At 43.8% G+C, this 23791-nt stretch overlaps 1 protein-coding gene across 1 annotated transcript; it reads right to left on the reverse strand.

Moving 5' to 3' along the window:
• Positions 1–3792: 3792 nt before the first annotated feature.
• Positions 3793–19033, reverse strand: LOC130178361 (peptidase inhibitor 15-like). Its single transcript, XM_056390483.1, has 5 exons — positions 18450–19033; positions 12717–12835; positions 12150–12282; positions 7341–7456; positions 3793–5171 (listed from the first exon to the last, which is right to left on the reverse strand). The coding sequence occupies exons 1-5, from the start codon at positions 18708–18710 to the stop codon at positions 5036–5038; spliced, it is 765 nt and encodes a 254-aa protein (XP_056246458.1). The 5' UTR covers positions 18711–19033; the 3' UTR covers positions 3793–5035.
• Positions 19034–23791: the final 4758 nt, after the last annotated feature.

The following is a 23791-nucleotide window of genomic DNA, read 5'->3' on the forward strand; positions in this document are numbered from 1 at the left end:
AGACTTGCTTCCTCTGCTGTGATTTCCTCTTGTTCATCAGTGGCCTATCTAAAGCTATTATACCTGAGCAGAAGAAGAGTCTGTGATCTTGTTCCCGACTCATCAGTGTTTCTTATGTAATCTTCCAGAGGTCACGACTGAGCCACTGCCATCTCTTCGTTTCGTTTCATTAATTTCATATCATTACAGTGTGTCTGACTGCACCTCCAACATCTTCCACCCACACACTTGGTCTCCTGACTCCTTCCCACCTCCACGCAGCACTGGTGTCATTATATTCTTTCAGACCTGGGCTCGTGAACACCCATTTGTGTCAGCGGAGCTGCTCAGCATCGGGATCAATAGAGATCGTTCTGTTTTCAGAGACAGAGACTTGAGATTTTCATCACGTACTATACATACTGGAGGAAAAGAGGACATATCAACAGCAATCAAGACACTATTACACTGTTCTTATAAACCGACTCTGAGTGTTCAGGATCCTCACTTCAGGTCACCCACATTTATCTCTATCTTTATGCTACTGAGTTCTGCCAAACTAAGTTCACTGTGTCCTGATAAGCAAGGGTTAGACAGGTAAGGTAGGGTTATCACAGGTGACCTAACCTAAGCTTTGTAGCCAAATCTATAGCCAATTTGGACAGAGTACTATAATTTATTATATAAATTTGTGGGAGACTTGCAGGACATGTGTTGGAGGGAGGGACGACAGGCAAATGGACTGTGTGAGGTGAAAGGGACAGGTGCATATAGGTCAACACGATCGAACAAAGCACGATCAACAGTGGCAGATAGGTAGGGCACTTTAAAAGCCTTTAAACTAGAGTCTTAATTCAGTCAGATCTGAATATATCTTATGTAGGAAATCTTTTAAAGGGGCTGTTTAATTGGGCTGTAAGTTTTCTCTGCTGCTGAGCGTGGTTTCTTGTCATCAGCAGGTGGTGGTGATTGTCACTGGAGAAGAGCTTCAGCCATCGTTTTTTCTTCCTAAAACAAGAGGTTATAATAAGTCCTCTGAGCAGCTACAGTATGTCTTCAGGGCAGATTGAAGACTACAGTGAGTCACTGTCAGAAAATGAAAAGATGGGCCAGGGCTAGCTGGTTAGCATGCTAATTTCATCAGACGAAAAGACATGATAGATACAAGAGTTAACATTGGTGTTGCTTTCCACAACTTGAGACAGCTGTTGATCAGTAAAGGAATGAAGTTTGATGCTGAATTCACAACGTTTCTTCTAGACTGCTGATTAAACAGCTGTTAATGCTACAATAGCAATAGCAGATCTTACAAATAGCTCCTTTAATGGAATAATTCAACATTTTAAGAAATATTAATTCTAACTGGCTTTGTTGCTGAGAGTTAGATGAGAGGATTGGTACCACTCTTATGTCTGAATGGTAAATAGGAAGCTACAGCCATCAATTGGTTAGCTTAGCTTAGCGTAAAGACTCCAGGACATCACTGCTCAAGCCAATCAAGAAACCTACTGTAGCAGAACCCCCTGTAAAATCACAACATGTGAGCTGTAGCTGTGTGTTTCCTTTGGACTGAGCCACGTTGGCTGGTTCTCCTGTCAGCAGTCATTAGCAAGCAGCTGGGTGGAGCTTCATATTTACCATGGTATCAATCTCTTCAGTCACTTCACCTAAACTATAAAGAGAATACGAAAAAACTGTTCAACTAATTCATTCATCAACATGATGCTTCATCAACAAATGAAGCATCAGTGTACAGTTAATCAATTTGATTGATAGGCCTCTAGATGCAAAACTAGCTCCACCCTCCTCCTCCAGCTCCTCTTGTGGGTAGGTTGAAGGAATACAGTGTGTTTCCTCTGAATGGACCATAACTGCTGTAAATAGAGCAGTCAATCTGTTGCCTCGGGTCATCTGCAGACGCTCTTTCTCCTTTTAAGGCAATCAAAAGAAAATCTAAGTTTACTATAGTCATGCTTTGCTGCACATTAAATTATTTCTTATTTGTTCACCTTATGTGCCCTAGCATCTATTGTAATTGCTGACTGGCCATTTCAGAGCTTCAATTCACGTCCACTTCAGCATGTCCATCAGCTGTGAGCAGGAGAGGTCACTCTGATGTTATACCCTGCTCAATTTTCCATGGAGTGAACAAAGAAATTAGAGCAGTGTCTTATTTGAAATCTTTTCCAATCTTGGGTCTCCTCACTTTTTCTTTCTCAAGCTCATTTCCAGTCCACACGTATTTCACCCCATCTCTCTCCCTTTGTCCTGTTTGAATACAGATGGCTTGTTGCTGCCATCTAGTGTTACGGTTTTACGACTACAACTGGAGGAAGGTGGTCAGCCTCACAGTGTGAGCGGGCCGGCGAGGGAGCTGGTTTCTCAGGTAGCAAGGCTGACCCGGGCTGGGGCCTTGACCTTCCACATAAGAGCCGAGAGGAGAGAGAGCGAGAAGAGGGCCAGAGATCTGGTTTTGTTTGGTGACACCCTTGTGGGTCACATGTCACACGCTGACCCACACTGGCTGGCCAGTGAGGTCCGTGAGGGGGGAAGGGTCGTTCTCAGGTGTGAACAGTGAGGAACTGTGGAGTTCCTTTGTCCAGTGGAGCAAAGAAACATCTGGTCTCTTGAATGATGAGTCCCAACAGTCGGAACTACAATGACAATAAATAAATAAATACATGTCCTATTTACACACATATATATATATATATATATATATATATACATATACATATATGTATATAAGTGTTACAGTTATTGAATGAAAACAATGACCTTTCATAAGTCAAAGTATGTACGGCCGATGTTTTCTTTCAACTGATTCCTGTTATTTCTGTTAATAATTTTATAAATAAATTTGATCACTTGATCACTTTTTTGTAAATATCATATACGTATATCCATTTAAGATCATGGTTATAAGAACTGTTTAAAATACTTTTGATGAAGACCTAAAGAAGGGAAATGTTAGGATGATCAATTAATTGTGATGCTGAGCGAGAGCAGAGTGGGGGATATTCTTCTTTTCAAGACTGAAGTGACACTTTCCAAAACACCTGTATCTAAGACATTTGGATGTCCAAATATTGTCACTGAGAAAGTTATAATCAGTGCTGCAATCACAGGGAAACTTAAACATTGCTCTTATATCTTATGTAACTACTGAATGTTCTCATTTCCTGACATTTCCTGAGGAACAGAAGTGAGGTGTAAACAGGATGTTCTCACTAAAACCAGAAAGGTCAAAAGAAGGTGCAGAAGGACAAAAAATTCATTCAAAAAGTATTCCATGGAATTTCAATAAACACTGGATTAATGAGGTTTTTCTAAGTCTTTTAATTGGTGTATGCATTTATATTTCCTTAATTTTACTTTCCACATGAGCAGTGTGTACAGTCAGTACTGTGTGTTATATACGATATATATATATGATGGCTGCTGGCTGGTATGTTTGAAGCAGCATTTGTGTATGTAAAGTAAAACTTTAAGAAAGTGATATTATTATGATCATAATGATAAATTATACAGTATTTACTGTGTTTACATCACAGCAGCAATTACATAACAATTACTGGTGACTGAATAACTGTGAAAGCTTCTTTAAATGCTATAAGCACAGCTCATTCTGGGAATATTGGGAACTTTCCATCGCTGTGTCCTCCACCGATGTCTAACTTACTTACAGTCAAGCTAAGATAAGCTAAAATCTGTCCTAAAATCTTAACAACCTGGAATGGTAAACAAAAAAAAAAAAAAACAACAACAACACAGACAATGAGTATAATTATTGATTTATTTTCTATCTTTAAATGTCCAATTCAATTTACTTTTACTTTTCAATTTACTTTTACTTATTACTTAATAATTTATCTTACAAACCAAAAGGTTAAATCAAAACACAGACAATAATACTTTCTTTAAGCTCTTCATCTTCACAGTCCCTAGTCCTGTTCTTCCTCTTCCTCATCCCACATCACTTTGCTAAAGGGCTCGTAACCTGCTCCTAAAACTAAACTACACACACACAGACTGTACACAGGTTACTTCAAACCAGAATATGAAGGCGTTAAACGTAATAATAAAATGTGTTTGCATGCCTCTATACAGTGTCTAATACATTATACTGTATTACACACTTACAGACATCTTTACATGCTGTGGACAATTGTAAAATCAATTAATATACAGTGGCATTTTATTTTTATTTAATTTCAGTAGATTAGGTTATTTCCATCTACACTACAATTTTTACTTAGAATAACAACATCCCACTGCAGCCTTTGTACAAAGGTTTCCCATTAAAGCTCCATACAGTCTAAAGGTAGATGTCCATGTGTTGTGTGATTATAGAGCAGGTCTAGCTTCTATATTAATACTGTGAAAGTATCAAAGCCTCAGTCCACAGAGAAATGCACACAGCCTGTATTCAGACACTGAGCCTTAAAACCAGCTGTCAGGACTTCTGGAACTTTGTGATGTCACAACAAAACAGTCACCGCCTTCAGCCACGCCCCAATCCCTGCCCACCTGGACCCACTATCCAACCTTGCAGGATTTGGTTTCTCTGAGTCTTTACCTGAAATCTGCTATATTTTTATTGGATCACTCAGAAAACAATCAGCCAATCAGAAGAGAGGCTCAGAGCCTCCTCTCTTCTGATTGGCTCACTGATCTGTTGAGCTCCAGAGAGAAGCCTGAGAGAGGAGATGTAAAACTACAGTGAGATGGTATTCACAAATATATCTTCTTATGGATCAAAATCAATCAAAATATGGACCTTTAAAACTGCTGCGGTATCAATAATTGAGTTGCTATCAGTACCAGGAGTTTGTAGTGGTCAGTAACACTGTAAATTGTCTTTTAATTACAGCTCAATATTCATTTACTGTGCAAGTGTATACAGTACATGGTTGCACCTGTGAATTTTCCCTTTAAAAGGACATTCAAACTATAAATGTGTCACAATTTATGTATAAAATGAGGAGTGATCAATCAGTATACTGATACAATGTATTATAATACATCTCCCAACCATAAGCAGCATCTTCCTCCTTTACTTGAACCAGTACATGTAGTTGGACTGCACAGGCGGAAAGCACATGTTGTTGCTGCAGGCTCCTCCATAGCTGGATGGACAGGCTGAACAGGGAACCCCCACTCTGTACGGAGCCTCTCCGATCCAGTTTCCTCTGCACAGGAAAACACAAACAACATTATCTGCAAAGTGGAATCATTCTCACAAAATAAATTCATTTTCCAAACACACACTTATGTATGCCTGGTCTTCAATATAGATTCAGGCACATGAGCGCAGACGGAGTTACTGACTGGCTTCATGACTGTCCTCTCTTGTTGAAATTTTGTTTTCATCTGTCTGTCCGTATGTACGTCTGTCCGTCCCATTGTCGTGGACACGATAGTAACACCTTAATCAAACTCCTTCAAATTTGACACAAACATTCACTTGGACTCAAGGATGAACTGATTAGATTTTTGTGGTCAAAAGTTTTGGCCTTGTGAACACAATGTTTTCGTAACACCTTGAGGGACTTTCTTCTAATTTGTTAAAAGTGTTCACTGCGACTCAATGACGAACTGATTAGACTTTGATGGTCAAAGGTCAAAGGTCAAAGATCAAGGTCAGTGTGACCTCACAAGGGTCAGTGTGACCTGGATAAACAGAATGTAACATGAAACTAGTCTGAGTGGAGGAGGCAGACAACCACCAGGAGGTGAATCTAGTTCTCTACAGTAACTTTCTCAACTTTTCTATGAATTTTTCCATCTAGTAGTTTTCATGATCATTCTGTTTTGGATGACTTATGTGACTCATGAATTATATTTGACTTGTCTTTTGATGTGTTGTATTTCATGTGTGTCTATAACACACTGAACTTTGGCCTTTTCCTCCTTTCTATGGAGGCATGCCCCATCCCCCATGTGGTAGGATCAGACTGTGTTGTCCAGCTCTGCTCTGATTGGTTCAACCTGGGGGCAGTTTGACTCTCAGTCTGTCTATATAAAGCCTGTTCTGCTTCGTGATGGGGAATTAACAGAGATCCCTGTAGACTGAGATATTGCTTTATTAAAATTGATGGGAGAGAAAAAAAAAAAAAAAAAAGAGTCACCCGAGGATTCAAACTCATCACCTGTTCAGACTGTGGCCTTCGATGAGCCTCCACCCCTGGGTGCATTGCCCTTGTGAGCAGCATCTATGCTCTTACAGGTGTGCAGGTTCTGAAAACAAACTTTAAAAACTAAGTAACTAGTTACTAAGACTAACGGAATATAATTGATTGGAAATGGAAACTTGTCTGATCCATCCAAACATGATCAAGCCTGAATCTGAATCTGAGAGTGGACAGAAGCAGAGATCACAGCAGGACATCTCTGTTCAGTAAATATTAGACCCATTACCAGCTGATCGTAATACAACGCTGGATTTTGTTTCAGTCAGAATCTGTACATAAAATATTATCCTGCTGCTAGTTGTACATGAGTGAAATTAGCTGAAATGTAAAGCTGACATCACTGACACCTGCAGCTGCAGTGATCTCTCTTCAACAAGCACTGGGCCGAGGAGCCACAGAAACAGCTATAACTACAACCTGTTTGAGGCCTGACCTACATCTCACTCTGAGGCAACATCTGGAGGTGTCAACATGACCAAAAGATCACAACTCAAAAAGATCTTGATCATATATTTGATCATAACGAGGAGGAGGAGGAGGGATGTGAAATAGAGGAGGAAGAGTCAAACACAGCCTCACCTGTTTGCTCACCCACAGACACTTTTGAGGAGGGAGTGAGAGCAGATCAGCAGGAATCACACGGAGCAACACGCTCATTAGACACAAGTGAGGCCGTTAAATCGCTTACTGATCGTCATCCACCGCGCCATTGACAGCCATCCTAACTACCTCTACATGCTCACCGATAATCCACGTTCCACAACCCAGCAAATTCCCAGACTGGATCACTTGCTTTTCCTTTATTTTCTTTTTTGGCTTTAGGTTTTTCTGTTTGTGAACTGAACTAAACTAAACCTTTACCAACTGAAATTAAAGGTTGTTGTTTTTTTCCTAGACTGAAAATAACTAAAAACAAAACCCAAAGTGGAATTTTGAGTTTGATTGTTCATTTTTTTTGGTTTTGTGATTTTATGATGGTGGGATTTGGGGTTACTTGTTGAAAATCTTTAAAAATACAGACAATTTTATTTCTTTGCAGTAAAACAAAGTGTGTTCTTTGTGGGACTGGAATAGTTGTTCATTGTGTAGAGGGAGTACATTTTGAATGTGCGTCCTTTGTGTTAGTTTGACATGACCCACCGACTGACACATGCAGGGTCAACTCACTTGGGTGAGTAGTTGCAGACGAGGAAGGTGGCTTCAGTCCACAGAACTCCCCACACAAACATGTTGTAGCAGGTCTGCACTGCACAGCCCACTCTGCTGGTGGAGGCCCACACCATCTGAAACACACAGCAACCACACAGGTGTTTACAGAGTCCTCTAACACACCATCACACTGACATTCAATCAGACAACAGACCCACAGTGTCAATAAAGCTGTTCAAACTAATGTAGAAAAAAACTAGGCGGTAAGGTGGTGCAGGTGGTGTGTTGTGGTGGTGCAGGTGGTGTGTTGTGGTGGTGCAGGTGTTGTGGTGGTGCAGGTGTTGTGGTGGTGCAGGTGGTGTGTTGTGGTGGTGCAGGTGTTGTGGTGGTGCAGGTGGTGTGTTGTGGTGGTGCAGGTGTGTGGTGGTGCAGGTGTTGTGGTGTGCAGGTGTTGTGGTGGTGCAGGTGGTGTGTGTGGTGGTGCAGGTGTTGTGGTGGTGCAGGTGGTGTGTTGTGGTGGTGCAGGTGTTGTGGTGGTGCAGTGTTGTGGTGGTGCAGGTGTTGTGGTGGTGCAGGTGTTGTGGTGGTGCAGGTGTGTGTTGTGGTGGTGCAGTGTTGTGGTGGTGCAGGTGTTGTGGTGGTGCAGGTGGTGTGTTGTAGTGGTGTAGGTGTTGTCGTGGTGCAGGTGTTGTCGTGGTGCAGGTGGTGTGTTGTAGTGGTGTAGGTGTTGTCGTGGTGCAGGTGTGTTGTGGTGGTGTGGTGGTGCAGGTGGTGTTGTGGTGGTGCAGGTGTTGTAGTGGTGCAGGTGTTGTGGTGGTGCAGGTGTGTGTTGTGGTGGTGTGGTGGTGCAGGTGTTGTGGTGGTGCAGGTGGTGTGTTGTGGTGGTGCAGGTGTTGTGGTGGTGCAGGTGGTGTGTTGTGGTGGTGCAGGTGTTGTGGTGGTGCAGGTGGTGTGTTGTGGTGGTGCAGGTGTTGTGGTGGTGCAGGTGGTGTGTTGTGGTGGTGCAGGTGTTGTGTGGTGGTGGTGCAGGTGGTGTGTTGTGGTGGTGCAGGTGTTGTGGTGGTGCAGGTGGTGTGTTGTGGTGGTGCAGGTGTTGTGGTGGTGCAGGTGTTGTGGTGGTGCAGGTGTTGTAGTGGTGCAGGTGTTGTGGTGGTGCAGGTGTTGTAGTGGTGAAGTTGTTGTGGTGGTGCAGGTGGTGTGTTGTAGTGGTGCAGGTTTTGTGGTGGTGCAGGTGGTGTGTTGTGGTGGTGCAGGTGGTGTGTGTTGTGGTGGTGCAGGTGTTGTAGTGGTGCAGGTGTTGTGGTGGTGCAGATGTTGTGGTGGTGCAGGCGTTGTGGTGGTGCAGGTGGTGTGTTATGGTGGTGCAGGTGTTGTGGTGGTGCAGGTGTTATGGTGGTGCAGGTGGTGTGTTGTGGTGGTGCAGGTGTTGTAGTGGTGCAGGTGTTGTGGTGGTGCAGGTGTGTGTTGTAGTGGTGCAGGTGTTGTAGTGGTGCAGGTGTTGTAGTGGTGCAGGTGCTGTGGTGGTGCTGGTGGTGTGTTGTGGTGGTGTGCAGGTGTTGTGGTGGTGCAGGTGTTGTGGTGGTGCAGGTGTTGTGGTGGTGCAGGTGTTGTAGTGGTGCAGGTGTTGTGGTGGTGCAGATGTTGTCGTGGTGCAGGCGTTGTGGTGGTGCAGGTGGTGTGTGTTGTGGTGGTGCAGGTGTTGTGGTGGTGCAGGTGTTGTAGTGGTGCAGGTGTTGTGGTGGTGCAGGTGTTGTAGTGGTGCAGGTGTTGTGTGTGGTGCAGGTGTTGTGGTGGTGCAGGTGTTGTGGTGGTGCAGGTGGTGTGTTGTGGTGGTGCAGGTGTTGTGGTGGTGCAGGTGTTGTGGTGGTGCAGGTGGTGTGTTGTAGTGGTGTAGGTGTTGTCGTGGTGCAGGTGTTGTCGTGGTGCAGGTGGTGTGTTGTAGTGGTGTAGGTGTTGTCGTGGTGCAGGTGGTGTGTTGTGGTGGTGCAGGTGTTGTAGTGGTGCAGGTGTTGTAGTGGTGCAGGTGTTGTGGTGGTGCAGGTGGTGTGTTGTGGTGGTGCAGGTGTTGTGGTGGTGCAGGTGGTGTGTTGTGGTGGTGCAGGTGTTGTGGTGGTGCAGGTGGTGTGTTGTGGTGGTGCAGGTGTTGTGGTGGTGCAGGTGGTGTGTTGTGGTGGTGCAGGTGTTGTGGTGGTGCAGGTGGTGTGTGTGGTGGTGCAGGTGTTGTGGTGGTGCAGGTGTTGTGTGGTGCAGGTGTTGTAGTGGTGCAGGTGTTGTGGTGGTGCAGGTGTTGTAGTGGTGAAGTTGTTGTGGTGGTGCAGGTGGTGTGTTGTAGTGGTGCAGGTTTTGTGGTGGTGCAGGTGGTGTGTTGTGGTGGTGCAGGTGGTGTGTTATGGTGGTGCATGTGTTGTAGTGGTGCAGGTGTTGTGGTGGTGCAGATGTTGTCGTGGTGCAGGCGTTGTGGTGGTGCAGGTGGTGTGTTATGGTGGTGCAGGTGTTGTGGTGGTGCAGGTGTTATGGTGGTGCAGGTGGTGTGTTGTGGTGGTGCAGGTGTTGTAGTGGTGCAGGTGTTGTGGTGGTGCAGGTGTTGTAGTGGTGCAGGTGTTGTAGTGGTGCAGGTGTTGTAGTGGTGCAGGTGTTGTGGTGGTGCTGGTGGTGTGTTGTGGTGGTGCAGGTGTTGTGGTGGTGCAGGTGTTGTGGTGGTGCAGGTGTTGTAGTGGTGCAGGTGTTGTGGTGGTGCAGATGTTGTCGTGGTGCAGGCGTTGTGGTGGTGCAGGTGGTGTGTTATGGTGGTGCAGGTGTTGTGGTGGTGCAGGTGTTGTAGTGGTGCAGGTGTTGTGGTGGTGCAGGTGTTGTAGTGGTGCAGGTGTTGTAGTGGTGCAGGTGTTGTAGTGGTGCAGGTGTTGTGGTGGTGCAGGTGTTGTAGTGGTGCAGGTGTTGTAGTGGTGCAGGTGTTGTAGTGGTGCAGGTGTTGTGGTGGTGCAGGTGTTGTAGTGGTGCAGGTGTTGTAGTGTGCAGGTGTTGTAGTGGTGCAGGTGTTGTAGTGGTGCAGGTGTTGTGTGGTGCAGGTGTGTGTTGTGGTGGTGCAGGTGTTGTGGTGTGCAGGTGGTGTGTTGTGGTGGTGCAGGTGTTGTGGTGGTGCAGGTGTTGTGGTGGTGCTGGTGTGTGTTGTGGTGGTGCAGGTGTTGTGGTGGTGCAGGTGTTGTGGTGGTGCTGGTGGTGTGTTGTGGTGGTGCAGGTGTGTGGTGGTGCAGGTGTTGTAGTGGTGCAGGTGTTGTGGTGGTGCAGGTGTGTGTTGTGGTGGTGCAGGTGTTGTGTGGTGCAGGTGGTGTTGTGGTGGTGCAGGTGTTGTGGTGGTGCTGGTGGTGTGTTGTGGTGGTGCAGGTGTTGTGGTGGTGCAGGTGCTGTGGTGGTGCAGATGTTGTCGTGGTGCAGGCGTTGTGGTGGTGCAGGTGGTGTGTTATGGTGGTGCAGGTGTTGTGGTGGTGCAGGTGTTATGGTGGTGCAGGTGGTGTGTTGTGTGGTGCAGGTGTTGTAGTGGTGCAGTGTTGTGGTGGTGCAGGTGTTGTAGTGGTGCAGGTGTTGTAGTGGTGCAGGTGTTGTAGTGTGCAGGTGTTGTGTGGTGGTGCAGGTGGTGTGTTGTGGTGGTGCAGGTGTTGTGGTGGTGCAGGTGTTGTGGTGGTGCAGGTGTTGTAGTGGTGCAGGTGTTGTGGTGGTGCAGATGTTGTCGTGGTGCAGGCGTTGTGGTGGTGCAGGTGGTGTGTTATGGTGGTGCAGGTGTTGTGGTGGTGCAGGTGTTGTAGTGGTGCAGGTGTTGTGGTGGTGCAGGTGTTTGGTGGTGCAGGTGTTGTAGTGGTGCAGGTGTTGTAGTGGTGCAGGTGTTGTGGTGGTGCAGGTGTTGTAGTGGTGCAGGTGTTGTAGTGGTGCAGGTGTTGTAGTGGTGCAGGTGTTGTGGTGTGCAGGTGTTGTAGTGGTGCAGGTGTTGTAGTGTGCAGGTGTTGTAGTGGTGCAGGTGTTGTAGTGGTGCAGGTGTTGTGGTGGTGCAGGTGGTGTGTTGTGGTGGTGCAGGTGTTGTGGTGGTGCTGGTGGTGTGTTGTGGTGGTGCAGGTGTTGTGGTGGTGCAGGTGTTGTGGTGGTGCTGGTGGTGTGTTGTGGTGGTGCAGGTGTTGTGGTGGTGCAGGTGTTGTGGTGGTGCTGGTGGTGTGTTGTGTGGTGGTGCAGGTGCTGTGGTGGTGCTGGTGTGTGTTGTGGTGCAGGTGTTGTGTGGTGCAGGTGGTGTGTTGTGGTGGTGCAGGTGTTGTGGTGGTGCAGGTGGTGTGTTGTGGTGGTGCAGGTGTTGTGGTGGTGCTGGTGGTGTGTTGTGGTGGTGCAGGTGTTGTGGTGGTGCAGGTGCTGTGGTGGTGCTGGTGGTGTCACAGTCACCTCACAGCCAGAAGCTTCTAAGTTGGAACCTGTCTGACTGACTCTGATGGAAACTTGTCTGTTCTCTCTCCTCTCTAATGAGCAGAGAGATAAAACCTTCAGTGAGCAGCTTCTCTCTAACGTGTAATTAGTGTTAATTCTGTCAGGCTGCTGTCGGTGCAGTGGGCTTTCTGCACTACTCAGCTAAAGCCTGTGTAAACAAAACATGACGTTACTTTAATCTGCCAAATACAAATCTGTATCAGACTGAAGAAAACCATGCTGAAATCTCATTGTCTCCTTTGATATATAGTAAGAGAGATAAAAGTTATAGTAAGTAATAGTAGGAAAATTACACACACACACACACACACACACACACACACACACACACATAGCTCAAAGAGCAGTGATGACGACCCTCCTCACCTGTGTGTAGTGTGTACACATGGGCCCGTAGCAGAGCAGGGGGCAGCTGGGGTTGCAGAGGCGGGGGTAGGGGAACACGTAGTCGTTGACCTCATCATACCAGGGTTTGAGCAGCTGCAGGATGGACTGATACCTGTGGTGACAGAGATGGGTCTGAGGAGGAGAGATTCAGCTTGTTCTTCTTCTTTTCTGTTCCAGGTGCATCCAGGCTCATTCATAAAAAACATACAGCCCATAATATCCTGTAATATCTAAAATATCAGCCTGAGGACATCAGACTTACAGTGCAGGTGGGCTTGACAAACTAATTCGACATTAGTTGTTTTAATTGCTCATGTCCCTTCTGTTCTTTCAGTAATGAACATATTTAATTTTAATTGGTGTTACTTATCTCAGTCACATTCCACGTTCCAAATAAAATAAAAAAGAACTGCATTACTGTGGCAAAGGTCAGAAGGAGAACCCACTGGACGTCAGCACAGAAATTAAAAAAGGTCAGACTAGCTGGATTTTCAGGTAAAATCCTTCCTCTGTGTGTGTGTGTGTGTGTGTGTGTGCAGTACTCACCCCCCCGTCCTGACTGACAGGTTCTGTCCATAGAACTGCAGCAGGTAAGCTGGACCATGTGCCCACACACATGTAGCAGCCCAGGCCTCGGCCGTCCTGGCCAGGTTGTTGTCCCACACCTGTTGGAAAGAGAGTCGAGAAGAGACGGTCACGGCTGCTGTGAAAAAAACAAGCTCCAGAACTTTTCAGGAGATAAGACATAAGTAATAGCAGGAAGACAATGTTCTCCACGTCTGCTCACTATAGCAGTTTCAGTGTGGAAACAAAAGAAAAATAAAATGAAGTGAATGAAATCTGAGAGCTGTGGCAACAGCAAACCTGCCTCCTCCTCCTGTCACACATGATGCACCAGAGAAACGTTAGCAGGAATTAGCGGCAGAGCTTCAGCTGCCTGGTAACATTTTTGTTAGTTTGTTGGCCCTAATGACTAGTGTGTGCAAGAGAGAGAGAGAGAGAGAGAGAGAGAGAGAGAGAGAGAGAGAGAGAGAGTTGGTCGATTGACCATTGGTGAAGCACATTAGGGCGGTACAATGCAAATGTACCATAAGACATTCAATAAGCAAGTAATCTGGAACATGACCCTTGTCCTGTTTAGAGAGTAATTCCACCAATCTTGCAGAGTCATATTTAATCATATCAAGCATAAAATTATTTTTGCTTTCGTGTAGTTGTTGTTTCTTCATCATCAGTAGACACGACTGCAGCTCTCTGCTGAATATTTGACTCAACGCACCAGTTTTCCAGTTTTTTGTATGTCGATCATAGTCGTCACTGATGGCGAATGGATTGACTGAACATTTCTACCTAAACAAATCGCTTTACACATTTACCTCTGATTCAGCCGTTCAACACACATTCACACACTGATGGTGACAGAGCTGCGATCAAAGACACCGGCTTGCCCGAGGACACATCAACCTGGCCATCAATGTACGACCCGCTCCACCCACATTCTCTGATTTTGGCAGGAGTTACGGAGGGACCAAGTCTGAAACATGAGGGAGGACGAGCTGATGTTTGGAACAGACTGAGAGCCAAAGTTCATCATCCAACCCCTGTCCAGAATCTTCTCTGTGGGTGTCCAGTCTTTGAAGAGCAAGATGGATGAGTCCTCCTCTGGCAGGTCCATGGGTCTTTCTAGTGACTAAGAATAATTGGTGTAATCCCAGAGACGTTAAAACTCTTCCAGCTCTCCTGGCTTTAAGATTGTGATGATTTCATGCTCTTGTTCTGTGGGAGTTCCCTTTGACTGTCATCCCCGCTGTGTGCTTCCAACCACAGGCAGCCATCGGTGCAGCGCAGTGCCCAAACACTGACAGGGATTTTGGCAAGGCAAACTAACATATCATCACCTTTTATGTTGATTTTATTCATCCACTTTTAGCTCTGTTTTAGATGACGCTCTACTCCAGAGGGAAACATCTGGCCTTTTAGAGGCTATAGCTCTGTCTGCCTGTTTGCCAGTGGACAGTGATGTTTCTCTGAGAACAGCTGCCTTCTGTGGCCAAATACAACATAATCAGGGCAGTGAGAGTGGATCACAGTTGTGGGCCAGACAGTTGCAGTTAAAGCTGCAGATTCAAGTGATAATTCTCTAGGATTCAAAAAAAGCGACCCCCTTTCACAGTGTCACCTTGTTTAAGATTTTGATATCATAAAAATATCAGTTATAGATGCCTTAAAAAGTTCTGTCAAACTTCTATCATGGTCCTGTTGGCCCTGTTTTCCTTCTGCTCTCTGCTGCGTTCCCTTCCCTCTTGTGTTCGTTGTCACCGGTCTGTTCTTCTGGATCTCTGGAGCAACACCACATCCTGCTGCGGTAGAAAAGGGCTGGTACATCTCACCATTCTTCACCAGATCGTTCAGTCACCCACAGTGGTATTGCGATATGGCCCAGCTGTTGTTTCGGACTCTGGTCTTGTTCTTTCGGATTTTTGATGACCGTTAATTTTTGTCCTGTGCTTCAGGTTCAGTATCCTGTCTCTCTGTTGTGTACCATGTCTTGCTCTGCTTTGTGTTTGCCTGCCCTAATTCTTCTTCTTCTTCTGTGAAGTCAAGTGACCTCCGTCCTCACCTCACCTATCTGTTGGTGCTCCAGTAACCTTTGGCTTTCTGCCGGTCTCAGCTCTCTGTCTGTGTATTTGCCGCAATATTGTTGTCATTACCTCCGGGCAACGAATCTTGGGATAGACTGGACCACAAAGGATCCGCCTTTGAAATAGGACAGTCTAGCCACGCTGCTGTGATGCAACTGGTCCTCAAATGCAACCTGTGAATGGTGAGACCCCTGAACTGGGACACAGCTTATGTCCTACCAGAGGAGTGAGACTCTGGACCTTTCAAGGAGGGTTTCACCACAGATTTTTTTTGTTTTTTAATTGAGATGCATGTTGCAACATCTTTAGAGGGTGTTTTTGCAATGAAACTGTGGGAGCAAATAAAAATTGTCACTGACTTTTTTGTATAATTAATTAAAAATTGAAGGCAACTTGTTCCAGTGAGAATAAATCCACCCTGTTCTGAAGGTTCTAAGCAAACAAAAAGGTCCAGAATTACAAAGGTTCTAACAAAACAATCTTTATTTGTGAATGAAAAAGTGCACCTTGGAGGTATTCCACAAAACAGCAAAATCTTTTTTCAAGCTCAAACTCTGTCAAATAGCAAGCAAAAATGATAAAATACATCATCATCATCATCATGAAACATCAATGTTGACATCAATGAGAAATCTGTTTTTAGTACCTGTGACAAAATTTAAAAATGAAATTAGAAAAAAAAGAAATAAATAAAAAGTGAAAACTGAGCCATTTCCAAAACTTAAGAGCACACAACTTAATAGTAAAAACAATATCAAACTTCTTATCTCATCTTCTGATTATTATCACTAGAGGCAAGAAAGTGCACAGAACCTCCGGACTCTCACTGAGTGGAACGTTGACCTCAGTGCAGGTGGCGACCCAATCTTCACAAATCTTATAGGGAAAAAGAAAAAAGAAATATATCATCACATTGACATGCAATCACAGTAAGTGAGAAAAAACCCCCCCACCCCACAGTAGCCTCCCTAGTACAAGATATTGTTGGAGCTTATTTGCATTCAATGATTTTCACGCCCTCCTCTCTCTCTCTCTAACACACACACGCTATCCATCTCTGATTTTACTACACATCAACTTGATATTTTGAATATAGCTTTCACACGTTTAAACATTTGAGACTTTTTATTCCCTTGAGATTTTTTTTATCCCAAACTATTTTCTATATCTCTGTCACTCAAACACACACACATACTGAATATCAACACCAACTCTATCACTTTGTACTTTCTGCTACACTAAAATTAGAACTAACCCTGCATATTTAATCTAACTCACCTTGACTTTTCCAGCACTTGCAACAGATCTGGATGCAACAGCCTCTGTCAGGTTCATTTGTCCTGTCTGTTGTCCACACGTCTCAGCCATTCTCCGGGTGTGTTTTGTGGTGGAAAAGTGTTTGTTCGTTCAATCAATAACTTTCGTTTGTGCTCCACCACAATGTTGATCGCAGTACAAAACAATTTAACCCCACCTTCCTGCAGAACATCGGCCGATTGCTTTTCACGGTCTTTGACAGCAGTGTTTGTTGGTAAATGTGAAACGTTCATGTCGTACATGTCTGCAGCTTCGGGATGCTTCAAAACCAGGAACAAGGAAGTGAGTTTGGTGACATCAAGGTTTTGTGCTGGGACTGGTATGATTGGTTCAACTGGCCAGAAACTATGATGATTGGTCAAATTTGCAGAAAAGTTGCAGTGATTGGACAGAAATGCAAGGTCGCTCAGAATGGTTCAATTAAGTTAATTATCTTTGTTTGACTGTTTGTAGCTTGTTGTTTTGTTGTTGTCTCACATATTTTTAGCTAATTGTAGGATATTATCAATTGTGTTGTTTTTGCTATTAACTGGTTTAATTACATTTAATTACATGTAAAAGCCCAACTGAGGACAAGAGTGGAGAATTAGCAACAGCTATAAACTATTTGTGAAACTCATTAGTTTCATGCCCTCTTTTGAAAATATGTTAAATTGCATTGTCCCTATCAAAAAAACAAACAAACAAACAAACAAACACACAAGACTTTTCTAAATGCAATAAAACTAAAAGAAGCGTTGCAGCAGTTACTCAGAGGTGCCTGTATCCAGATGCTGCAGTTAGTGCAGCTGTAAAGTTGTAAAATGTGAAGAACCAGAGGAGGAGATGAAACAGAAAAGATCTTGTTCTTCAAACATCAGGAAAAGAGATGAATCTGTTCAAACGTCCTCCAACAGGCAGAGAACCAAACTGTCCTCCTAACGTCTGATGATAAATAGTTTGTTTGGAGGGAGGTGCTGTCTGTGGGCTGATCCAGGGCCTGTGTCCACAGCCAGCTGTTTTTGCTTTGGAGACGCCCATGACAACAAGCTCGAATGAGCAAAGTTCCCTGTGAACACGAGAGCCAACAAAAAAACCATCCAGAAACAACTATTAGCCCACACTAGCATTGCTGTGATATGCTCCTCATTAATGCTGACGGTAAGCTAGTTAGCCATAGCAACATTTGTCAAACACATTTATAACATCGCTAACAGCGAGTTAGCTAACGATAGCATGCATACTGTAGCCGTCACTAATGAAAACAGACATGCAACATTACGTAGCATCAATTGACTGACACACGGTGGAGTAGAAAAACACAGTTTAGAGTCCAGCTGGACCCTTTAGCCAGTCATAGGGTTCTCCTCCCAGGAAACCAGACCAGTATCGGCTCCATGGTCAGACCAGGAAAGAAATTCAGCCTTGGACTGATCCACTGGGACTGGCCGCACGAATGACACTTATAGAGCAGGTAAAGACTTTAAAAACTTTTTGGATGTTTTGACAGCCCACTGGTCGACCAGGATTTGGGCCGGTGGTCCTCAGTCCAGAGAACGTGGTTTCTTCTTCAGTGTACGTTGCACACTGCACTGAGTCATCTCACCTGTGGGCGGAGCCTATGTGTTTATAAATGTAGCAAGTACCAACGGTTTAACAGGAGGGACTCACACGCACTAACATGCACACGTATGTGCACTAACATGCACACGTATGTGCACTAACATGCATGCGCTGCCAGACCAGCTACCAAAATAAAGACCAGAGAAACTTGCCTTACATCACACACAGAGGGGGTGTGGTTTCGTTCTCTGCTCAGGACACCATTACGCCACTATATCTATACATGGACAATAGTTGTTTGCTGCTGTTATTATTTAAAATCTTGTTTAGAGAAACTTTTATCTATTTTACTATTTATTTCACAAATTCATGCTACATTAATGTTTTAAACTATTTATTTCATGTCATTGATTATTTTACAGTACATATTTATATATATATATATTGGACACTTTGGGATTCCATAGCAGTCATCTACAAGGAAACTGCAGGCCAAGCACATCAGCAGAGTGACCATGTATGATGAAGATCTACATGTTATTCAACAGGAGCTTAATGTTGCTGTTAGAAAAGCAGAGAAGAAACACGCCACCTAGTGTTATGAGTGGGGAAGTGTAATTACTGACTCTAATAACTAATATTCAACCAGGAATTTTCTAGTGTAAAGGAAAATACATTTAATATAATTTATACATTTGGAGTAAACAATCACTTTTTTCTTTTTTTTTTTTTTTTTTTTACCTTTTTACCTTTCACCTAACAATGCTGTGAAGTTTACCATGTACTCCATGTTGGCAGCGGGCGGGAAGACGCTGGCTCTGACTTGGTTGTGATAATCCAGGATGGCCACCATGTCCCTCTGAGTGATGAACCGTTTCCGCCGCGCTCTGCGGACCCCGGGCGACGAGTCCGGTTTCATCACAGGAGTCGAACCAGAGCCGGACCGCTGTTGTAGCTGCGGGGACCCGGTGGAGTTTACAACCCGCCCGCTGACTCCGCACAGCAGGACTGCGCAAGACAGAAAATAAACGTCTCTCATGTTTACTCCTTTGAAACAACTCGTCAGGTAAAAGAAAAATAATTGTTTTGTCTGTGATGGTCCAGGTCAGGGTCCAGGTCCAGGAGCAGGTCCAGGAGCAGGAGCAGCAATGAGGCTGAGGAGATGCTCTGCACTGTGGTGAGGATCTCTGAAAGGTGAACGGGTTCAGCCTGCCCCCACTGTCTTTCAAAATAAAACACACTGGACTGAGGTTAATTCAGGAGGAGGAGTAAATAAAAATGTAATAACATGGAATTACTCAGAGGTGACGTCATGTCATTTAGGAAACTTTATGGTAGATTAGAAAATCACATAAATCCTGTAGAGACTGTCCTGACTGTTGCGTTATAATTTGTTATCTTTATTATCTCCAATATTTTGACAAGTAAAATACTTTAGAAACACATGGAGACCCCCCTACGTCACTCTGATGACATGTTCAGGTGCAATGCCACAGTCACTGACGGTTAAAAAGAAAAACATGAAGCAACAGTTATATTTCATATGTTATTTGTGTTTTTTATTGGTTAAATTATTTTATGTCAAGTCATTAAATCATTAACGAACCAAACTATTCAATAAAAAAATCAGCTAGTTTTCCTGTCATCCCGTTTGAAAACAGCCCGTGAATTAAATTAACAAACTGAATATGAAATCTAAACACACTCTGCAAACAATTCCCACACCACATCACCAGGATCTTCCTCGTGGAGCCGAGCCCCACACCCTCCAAAGCAGATCCAGTCCTCTGGGGTCTTCGTGGGATCTCTGGGGTCTCCATAAGATGTTTTGTAGGATTGACAGGGATGTTCATGTGTTTGTTTTCCAGTAAACTCCCTGTTTGAATGAGTTCCTTGAATGACATCAGTGACTTTGTGAACAATGATGAAAAAAAAAAAAAAGCAAAAGGAAAATCTGAGAAAGGAGGATTAAGAGAAGATTGATTAGACCGACAATTCGCATAAAATTAACGGCAATTAATCTTAACCCTAACCCATCACAAAAGTCATGATATGATTACTAATCTCTGACATCATCATCAGGTATCACGTAACTGATGGCTGCTCAGCGCTCTCTGGATCGCAGATGTCTTCACCATCCGGGGTGAAGCACTCAAGAGGTCATCATCTGGTCTACTTCCTGTACTGTGCTAATCTCCGTCTCAGCACTGATGTCCGTTTGAAGAGAGCTGGGCCTCCCTCAGGTTGTCGACCGGGACCTCCTGCTGGAGACCGTTCAGCTGGTGGAGCTCTCTCTGCTGTGGCACCTCCTCAGGGATTAGATGTCCAGGCTGTATCCAGTTTGAGCAGAACTGTTCTTGCAGCCCAAATTCATCACAATTCCAGATATGTGTAGGCACATCTGCGATTTACAGGTCATGGAGAAGAGCCTTATGCTGCTTAAACCACTTCCTTTACATCAATTGTTTGTACCAATGGAACCTCAGAAAACCACTGCATTTACTGGCTTTGTCATAATCACATGCCATCTTCTGGATGTCCTATTTGGTTAAAGGAAGTGTGAGCTCTTTTAACTTATCAGCATTTGGCTCCAGACCTGTGAGGCCTTGGTGCAGAACCAGGTGATAAAAGATCATCAATATATCAGAGCCAAAGCATGCAGGGATTTAAAAGGTTAGGGAAAGATGTACGTGAAAGGAAATATGTTGTGTCTGAAGTCACTGTGAACTTGTTCTGTATTTAAACCAGACCAGGATCTTTAACCTGAACCAAGAGCTGTGTGAGTCTGAACCGAACCACAAAACAGTTAAATGATGCTGGAGTCGCTACAGGTGGTACTGTGCTGTAACATCAGATGGTTCAGTATCAATTTATTAGTGACTTAACAAATGCACAAATATATCATGTAAACAATGTAGAGTCGTGATTATGTTTCCTAAAAACATATTTGCTGTTGTAATCTAGTTACATGTGTAAATAGGGTTTCTAGGAGACAACATCAATAGTCTGTGACTTACAAATCACAGCTGCAAGAATAAATCCAACCTGCTGGTTAAGGTTAGATTAAGTTTTGGTTAAGCTTTAAGCACAAAACACAACTTGGTTCGGAAAAGATCATGGTTTGAGAAGAGTGTAAAGAAAACAGTGCATATCGATATATGTAAACTAATGTACAGATGAATTATTGATCTGATTAGTGATAGAGAGAAGTAATGTAACTGTGATATTTAAAAATATGTAATATGTACAGCAGCTATGGTGTAAGTATCTTTCACCAAAATAAAACCTTTAGTCTCATTTTAGTGACAAGTTAGTAGTTTAGTGAAAAGTTACCCATGCTCTCATCCTCCAGGCTTGACCTCTGTAAATCCCTGTGTTCTGGACTTTCACCTGCAGCTGGTCCACAATGCTGGGTAGATTGTGAGGTTCTACTGTTTGCTTTTACATCACAGACCCACTGAGCCAATAGACCACATCCAGGCCCTCTGACTGTCAGACATGAAGCCTCGCACTGACTTTAAACCCAGAGGTGACCGAGCTTTCTCAGTCATGGCCCCCAGACTACAGAAGACCCTGTCCATGTCAGTCTGATCCAGATCCAGATCCAGATCCATCGACTCTTTCAAATCTTGGCTCCGAACATGTTTATTCGTATTAGCGTTTGTTTGTCTGTTCTGTCGTCTCCTGTGTTGATTGTATTTATTCTTGATCTTGTGCAGCACTTTGGTCAGCTGTCTGCTGTTTTTAAATGTGCTCTACAAATAAATTGTTACTATGATGAACCTTATGAACAGATCCTACGGTAAAACGGCTGGAAATGTTATATAAAGTATAAACCATGAGCAGTTCTGTCATGTCCTGTGTAAAAGAGATTAAATACACTCAGTTAAAGTTAGAAAACAAACTGGTTTGGATTGAAACTACAACCTTATTACCGTCATCGTCACGGTTACAATCACAACCACAGGGTTCAGGTTTTGGAACAATCATGGTCATGGTTAATAGAAACCCAGACTGTCTGTCAGAAGGAAACAGGAGGGAAACAGCTGTTTGCTGTCTTTAAGTCTGACATTGTGTTGACCGTCTCCGTCCACTCCAACCTCCTCACTGTGTGACACAACATCGCTCTGAAGACAGACAGGGGTGGTGACACTGTTCGCCCACTAGAGGGCTCTGTCTCTGTCATTCTTGTAGGAAGTCAAGCCTTCCAGACCTGGAAGGCTTGACTTCCAGGAAATGCTTGGAACCATCCTTGTGTATCAGCAGGTGTAAGGACATGAGCGGAGAAGGGGGTCGGGGAGGTCAACGTGTTTGATTCCGACACTGGAGACGAGAGTGTCTTTCCAACAATAGACCCTGTCTGTCCCAAAACCTTGACTCAGTGTTTTTCGTTGCCTAAACCAAACCAAACCTTTAACCACAGAGAAACATGCTCATGAATCATTTTCCAAGGCAGTGACAGATACAGTGGACTCACTGAACTCGTCTTTTTCAAACAGTACACTTGAAGATCAGTAGATCCTTGTGGAAGAGGGTGAGTCTGGAGGTGTCTTCAACGATCTTGTTTTCTTCTTCAGGTTAGAACTGAGATGAGGATGAACTGATCTGATGCGCACTGACACAAAAGTATTAAAATGAAACCGAATAGAAAGAAATCCATTATTTATTACTATATATTATTATTTATTATTTGTTTAATCTGAAATTCAGCTTCAGAAAGTCTATTTTAGGTGACAGTTAAAGTGTCAAATATGTGTTTTTTTTTAATAGTGAATTTAATTTAATTTAATCTTATGACAACAGACTTCCTATCTTTTGTATCTAACAAGGGCAGAGTTCTGTTGTAAGACTCTGGTTTGGTCCTTTAAGCCCCTCGTGCCCTTCTTTAGTGTTGGAGTGGGATACCGAAGGTGAACATGACGTAGTGTGTTTATTTTTTGTTAAGAAAGCTTCTTTGCTGCCAAATCAGGAGAGCTGATCCAGCTCAGGACTGTGGTTCATTATCCAGGTCCTGGTCCAGAGGCTGCTGTCAGATCCAGAGTTTCTTGGAAAGAGCAGAAATTAAAGCAGAGAGATTCAGAGCTGTAGACTCTGTACTCTCCAAATGCTGCTGTCGTCCAGTGGGAGTGGGGGTGGGGGGCCGGTGCAGTTTCCAAATAGTTCTTTATGTAGTGGTTCAGTCAGTCCTTGCTCAGCACAGTAGAGGTGTGTAAATAAAAGATAAAACAGGGAACAATGACTCAGTTTTGTTTTCAGATATGATGATTCTTTACCAAATTAATAACTCGATTAAAAATGAATTAATAGATCAATTCAGATCAGCCCTCTGGAACTGAGCTCCACCCTCGACGTCCAGACATCCTGACTGAGCTTCACTCTGTCTGCTCCACCACCCGCTCAAGACCCCCTCCTTTAAACTAGTTCATGCCCACCACCCTAGTAAAAGCCATGCCAAAGAAGAACAAGCCACAATTTAAACTGAGATTAGATCGTTGTTAATCAAACGTCAAACTATTGATTTCACACAACTAACTGTAGAATTATGGCTCCTTTTCTTTCAGTGGATTTAATACTTAAATGTCAAGTAAATTTTTTTATAGCGCCAAATCACAACATTACAGGGGCAAGAAAAAGTGTGTGAACCCTCTGGAATTTCATGTTTTTCTGAGTAAATTTGTCATAAAATGTGATCTGATATTCATCTAAGTCAAAGGTATTGACAAATATAATGTGTCTTAAATAATACCACAAAAAAAATTGATCTTTCATGTCTTTATTGAGAATAACCAAAAAATCCTCATAGTGCTTGTGGAAAAAGTATGTGAATCCTTGAATTAATAAACTCCAAAAAGCTAATTGGTGTCAGGTTTTAGCATACCTGGAGTCTCGTTAAGACAATGAGTTTGGGGGTGTGGCCTAAAGCTACTTTGACTGATAAAAACCCCTCAAACTTTTGGAGTTTGTTTTGCAAAAGAAGAACACGTTTATGTGAGCCATGCCTCGCCGAAAAGAGCTTTCAGAGGATCTACGATCAAGAATTGTTGATTTCCATAAAGCTGGCAAGGTTACAAAGTGATTTCAAAGACTTTAGAAATTCACCAGGCTACAGTTAGGCAAACA

Source organism: Seriola aureovittata, chromosome 12 (genome assembly GCF_021018895.1).
Source record: "Seriola aureovittata isolate HTS-2021-v1 ecotype China chromosome 12, ASM2101889v1, whole genome shotgun sequence".
Classification (NCBI taxonomy): domain Eukaryota; kingdom Metazoa; phylum Chordata; class Actinopteri; order Carangiformes; family Carangidae; genus Seriola; species Seriola aureovittata.